The 6,803-nt window shown below is 29.5% G+C and overlaps 1 protein-coding gene across 1 annotated transcript; it reads right to left on the reverse strand.

Moving 5' to 3' along the window:
• Positions 1–961: 961 nt before the first annotated feature.
• Positions 962–5,744, reverse strand: LOC142323025 (dynein heavy chain, cytoplasmic-like). The gene is made up of 2 exons (XM_075362122.1): positions 5,652–5,744; positions 962–1,179 (listed from the first exon to the last, which is right to left on the reverse strand). The coding sequence occupies exons 1-2, from the start codon at positions 5,657–5,659 to the stop codon at positions 1,002–1,004; spliced, it is 186 nt and encodes a 61-aa protein (XP_075218237.1). The 5' UTR covers positions 5,660–5,744; the 3' UTR covers positions 962–1,001.
• Between the last annotated feature and the right edge of the window lie 1,059 nt (positions 5,745–6,803).

Below are 6,803 nucleotides of genomic sequence, written 5' to 3' on the forward strand. Positions count from 1 at the left end.
TAATGATTCCAGTGACCATCTACTATGGTGAGATCCAGCACAAAAGAATGCCCTCTTGCCTCAAATGTCGGGGTATCATCATTAAGGCAATATAAACCGATCGACTGAATGAAATCAGACAGTATTTCACCTCTACAGTTAGTATAGGAATTGCCCGTTAAATGACTTGCTGTTAAAATCACCCATTATTATAATTTTTTTAGACCTGGTTACAACTTCATGAAGCCTACCAATAAACTCATATACTATTAGGTCACACAGTTCAGCGTTATGTGCATCCTACCACTGCTTCAGTAATCTTGTTTGACTTCCAAATTAACATTTACTCAGAAGAATGTATTTAAGCAAGAAAAGATCTGAGAGATAATAGGCAGCCATTAATTTTCATCAAAGACACTCTTACACTTACCTAACCTCCTGCAATAGTAAATTTGAAAATCTAGCCTCTCTTGAATGTAAATACTCCTATTTAAAATGGAGGAAAATTAACTGATGAAACAAACTCAACCGATTTGAACACATAATTTTCACACATTACATTTCAAAAAACTGAAAAGTAAACAGTAAGATTAAATTCTGTGGTTTATCAGACGCATCTAATTTTTACATTTCATAGATAACTTTTTTATCTTTATTAGCAAGAAAAATGTTACAATATTTTTATTGTGTAAAAATAATTTTATATTTGAACTATTTCTGGATAACTAAACTGTCATCGGTTAATAAGGCTCTGGTAGAATTTTTTTTGTTATTACTTAAAGGAAAGATTTCTTAGTAAAAAATTAAGTAAATGAAGAACTGTGCTAACCTGTAACCAGCTAAGTTCAAGTAGTCAGAATGTGAAAGAATTTTTATAAATAATGTAAACATATAAAATTAAACATTTTTATTGAAAAAAATATAATTTTTTTTTTTTAATATTTAATTTTTTTTATTATTATTATTAACAGATCTCATAGTTAATTGTATACAAACAGAGCTAATTTAAAACAATATTTGGCTTACCTATCAGCACGACCAGATTCTTTGACATAGCTTTTAAAATATGGAGCAATTGATTTACTAACAAATGAATGTAATGTCTCATAAGGTGAACCTTCACTAAAATTCATAACTCTCAGCTGAGACTGCATACTTTTATCAGCTTCTACAACACTACTTCTCTTAACAAAGACAACACTGCAAAAATAAAAACATGAATTTACATTAAAAAAAAGTATGAAACATAAACTAGGTATAATAATTTTCACAATTACTTTATTTTAATTTCAACAATAATTCAATACCCAACAAATTAGAAGTTGACATATATATATTTTTTTAAATTTATTTTCTTCAGCCCAAAATGTTACATACAATGCAGTCTTGCTGTGTTTATTCTTTTCTTTTCAATAACTTTATGCAGTATAACACTGGACATTGTTATGTCAGTCACAAAATTATGAATTCTATTATTATTATTATTACTGAAACTGGCTGCTCACTCTGTCATTCTGTCATAGTTACTCGATGTTTATCGACTAACATTACACATTTACTCGTATTATGATGTGTGATAAAAATTCATTGTTTCCAACATATGCAGACTCAGCAGAACACCATATTCGTTCCAGTTTAGTTTTGTAAACGCTGAATGAATTTTCAAAGACTGCACACAAACAATGAAGGAACTTCAAATACCAAATGAAAATTGTAAAGCAGATAGAAAGAAGATGGCTATGTTATTTCAAGAATACGCGTGGACTATCCACAAGAAAACATGTATATTTTTCAATATTTGCTAGATGCCTATGGGGAAAAATTACTGACCTTTTAGTCACAAAATTTAATTACAAGAAAATAATTTTTTTAAAGAAGCATATAGGAAATGCCAATCAAACCTCGATTTATTTTGTCATATTTATGAGGGCTATTTTTTAAATAAGGTTCAATTGGCTGTAGCTATTAAATTTTGCATGGCTGTCGAAACTTGCATGCACCTTGGCTCCCAGCATGCCTTGCACAAATTCAGACACCACTTGCAGTCGTAGCATCACTGTGAACATTTATATTGTGAATTTGAAATGTTTCAAATAACTGGGTGGCCAATTTTTGTGTCCATTGTGAAATAGTCTGCGATTTGATTTTTGGCCAAGATACATGTCAGCAGTGAACATTTATCACCAGATATGTGAGGTTTACAGCCTTAATTCAATGAGTGACAGAAGCGCATAAACGGGTAAGTCTGTTCAAGGACAGGAAGGATAATGTCCACAATAAACCACAATTGGGCCTACCTTATGTAAATCACAGATGATTTGGTGAGTCGAGTAGATGAAAAAATTCATGAAGATTAGCGATTTTATGCCCGAAGGGACAACAATAAACTCAGCTGCATACTGTGAGACATTGATGAAGCTTTGGCATGCCATACAGAAGTAATGTGAGCTACTGTCATCTAGAGTTTTGAGGCTGCATAACAATGGACGACCTCAATCTGCTGCTCAAACAGTAGAGCTAATCAGATCTTTTGGATGAGAGCAAATGGACCACCTACTGTACAGCCCAGACCTTGCACCGAGCTATTAACACTTGTTCTTCTACCTCTGAAGGAGTTTCTCGGCGGTCAGTAGTTTGATTCTGATGCATTAGTGAAAACAACCGTTGAAGACCGGTTGTCTTCTACGGATGGGCATAAACAATTCAGTAAAACGCTATGATAAATGTTTAAACAAACACGGTAAGATTTTTCTACAAGGTATGTAGAAAAGTAGCATAAAGTATAAAAAGTAAAATAAAAAATGTTTTTGACAAAATTTTTGCTATTTTGTTTGAATAAAAAAAACTCACTTACTTAAAAAATAGCCCTCTTATTTTTATTTAAGTTTATTTTTCCCCAGACAGTCAGGGATAAAACTGTTCACGTACGCACTTGTAGTTATCAGAGAGAGCAATGTATTCAATCTGACATTTCCTGCAGATGCCAAAAACTAATGCCAATTTTTGTTTTTCATCTTTTATGATCGCATAGGATAACTTGAATCAGTCCGTTATCCAAGTCTCTTTTAAGGGCTTGTTCAGGCCTTGCAGTACTTCAGACCCAGTGCTTTTTCATATGTTTTGATTTCCATGCACTTAGTAATGTTGAAAATGTTTGTATTGTGAATTTTTTTCTTGTGAGTGTGAAGTGAGTGTTGTTGTACCTGATTTGTTCTTTTAATTTTATCTTGTTTATGTTGTCTTCTGGTATAAGGCCAATTTCCTTAAGCTCCTCTCTTATTTCTCTGATTCATCTGCATCCTGCCTTGATATTTTTCAAGTTGAGATTGTACTGTACCAGGTGTTTCAGAAGTCCCAAATCTTGCATCCTCAATGATGTATCCAAAGAATCCTAGTCTCTTCTTACGCATGATATCAGTGATGGGTCCTAACTCTTTGTGCATGACTTTGTTGGGCACGATCCACCATTGCCCATCTTGTTCATTCAGGTGAAAAAGTGTTTCTGCTGCATATGTGGCTTCTGGTTTTATAACTGTGCTATAGTGCCTTATTTTTGCATTTAAGGATAGACATTTTTTTACTGTAGATGTAGTAGGTTAATTTTCATGTTTTAGCTAGTTTGTTTGTTCTTGTTTGGATTTAGGTTTTTTCGTTTAGGTTGTTTGTTATTATTTCTCCAAGGTATTTAAATTAAGTTACTATTTTGACTTTTATTACCATTTACGTTTACTTCTTTTAATTGTGTTAGTTTTTGGGGCATAATTTCTATCTTTTTAAATATTTTGAGGTCAATTTTATTTTTAATATTTTAAAGTTCTAATATCTGTGTTTTAGCTTCGTCGATGTCGTTTGTTAGCAGTGCCAAGTCATCGGCAAAACCAAGGCACTTTGTTTTTATTTTTGAGGAGCATTTTTTGAGCCATTCCCTCATTGCCATTTCTAGAGCACAGTTGAATAATAGTGGTGAGAGTCCATCGCTTTGGTGCAGTCCTGTTTTGGATGTCAAATGGTTCTGAGAGCTTGCTACTGAATTTCACTTTTGTGTTTCTGTTTGTGAAGATCACTTTTATCATGTAATTAATTTGGGATGTAATCCAAGGTGTCTTAGAATTTTTTATAGGGATTCTCTGTGAACGCAATTGTATCCTTTCTTGAAGTCTACAAACATTATCACAATGTCTCTGCAACTTTTTCTGTTGTAATCCATTATTAGTTTGAGACTCATGTTCTGATCTGGACAGCTCCTCCAGGGTCTGAAACCTTCCTGGTATTCTAGTTATTTCTCAAGTTGTAAATCAATCATATTGAGGATAATTATTCAAAGAATATGGTACGTTGTGTTTAGGAGTGGGATTCCTTTTGTAGTTGTCAGGGTCTGTTTTGTCCACTTTTATGTATCGGGTGGATGAGGGCTCTTGTCCAGTGTTCTGGTAGTTGAACAAAATAATTAGTATCATTCTCCTAAATGTATTTCTGAGTGTTTTGAATTTGAATTTTTATAGATAAGACAAGCACTATATATGTAATCGTCTGCAAAATAATTAATTATTAATTACAACTTGCTAAATAATTCAATCAACATAATTTTCTGGGTACTTTTTCGTTTTATGCTACCCAAAATTTTTTTTTCATTTTATGCCACCCAAAAACTCTTCCCCAAATCAACCCAAAATTTTTTAAGCATTATTGTTATAATTATAGATATAAGTTAAAAAAACTTAACTTACACTCACTAACCTCAACTAATTAACAGTAATGATTTCATTATTTAAATAATAAATAATAGCAAAATTATTGAATTTATTAAAACACTGAAAACATTACTATGTTAAGTAGTCAAGGTTAGCTCACTTAGCTCGCTAATTAACACAGTAATATTATATATAAGTTATTTGGTAATTAAACAGTATATTTTATTACAGATATATGTAAATGGTTATATTGAATGAGTACAACTAATGAAATTGAATTTAAATGGACGTGATAGGTGGCTATGCTAAAAACAAACTTGTCGATCAGAAATATGCTTACGCAATAATACATCATTACAAGATACACAATCATTTAATACTATTATTATGTTTTTTACTGCTGGTCAAAGGAATTTACAAAAAAATAATTATTATATTCCCTTTATTTAATACAAAAAAAACTTTTTCAAAAAATTTTTTTTTTAATTTTTTCTCACCTAAAAATTGTTTTTTTCAATATAATAATTATTTTTGAGTGATTCTGAGTTGATTTGGGCAAGAATTTTTGGGTGGCATAAACCAAAAAAGTACCATTTTCTGAATTTATTGTACATACACAAGGAAGTTTTTCATTGGAAGTAAAATAACAGAGATTAACAAAAAAATATATACATGTCAATTTTACCTCAAAAAATTAGGCTAGTTTCATAGTTTTTGAAAAAAAATCCCATAACTTCTTTGGGTGTAATCTAAAAGCATTCATATTCATTTTTACTAAATGATAACACTAAAATTAAGTCAAAGCTTTATGTATTAAAATAATGGAACAAAGATAATATATACCATATCTAATTAGAATCAGTTGATTACTAACTATACTCACTCAATTTAAAAACAAAAAGTCTAATTATGAAAAATAGCTCAGAAAGCAAATTAACTATAAGAATATAACAACAGAAAAAACCTACTGCTTTTACTCACCTTGTCATCTTTGGATTAGTGAAATGGACTTCATTAGATATATAAAAAACTGACAAATCCTTATCATCATCGCTTTCACTTCCCTCTCCTTCATCTTCTAACATAAATAAGTAGATTATTGGTCAACAACAATAAAAGTTAAAAATTAACATTTTGTTCATTTTCAAAAGCAGCAAGGAACTCCATTTTTGCGACCATTCTCTATGATTGGCAGCACCAATCATAGAAAATGGTCGTAAAAATGACCAAAAACGTTTTGAAATAAGTTTATTAACAATATTTTATCACACAATTTAGTTCAGGTTGTAAATACAAACACTAAAATTCTTGAATATATAGTACTGACTTTCAAGAAAAAGAACATAGTATAACTAAAATTAAAGACAAATTTATTTAAGTTAAGAAAGAAAATTTATATTTTGCAAAATTATAACTAAAAATTTGTTTTTTGTAATTTTGTAATCTGTAATTTTTAAAGTCTACATCACATAAAACTAGGTCACGCCCTCTGATTTTGTAATATTATAAACAAATATAAAGCGTTTATTCATTCTAACTGGACAGCCAGTTGACTATTTGGCACATGTTAATTAAAAAATAAATAAAAATAGAATTAATGCACACTTTTTCTAATATAATAGTTATTTTAGTAGAGGATAGAAATACACTAAAAAAAAAGATAAAACAATGAAAATGTAAAAATGAGAATTAAATCCAACAAAATTCAAATTATATCATGCTGTAAAAACAACACTTTAAAATAGTCATAAACATAATCTATAACATCATAAAAGAAAATTTGATAAAGCACACATGATATTACAACTTTTCCAAAAAGTTTTATATATATATATTTTTTTTTAAAACTAACCAAAGAAGTGAGCTAATAATTTATACACATCTAGCAACATTGAAAAAAGATCGATATTTAATTTTTAAAACGCATTATCATAATTTATTTTTGTTAATTATTGTGATAATTTTATTATTTTTTTTAATTATAAAACAATATAACAATATATCATAAATAGATTTAATGATCATAATTGGTAATATAAATATATAAGTAGGCCTTACTTAACAATAGGTAAACAAATATTTAACATTAATTATTATATAATTAATAACAATAATTTATTCAATAACAAATAA

The sequence above is a fragment of the Lycorma delicatula genome, chromosome 4, assembly GCF_047948215.1.
Source record: "Lycorma delicatula isolate Av1 chromosome 4, ASM4794821v1, whole genome shotgun sequence".
Classification (NCBI taxonomy): domain Eukaryota; kingdom Metazoa; phylum Arthropoda; class Insecta; order Hemiptera; family Fulgoridae; genus Lycorma; species Lycorma delicatula.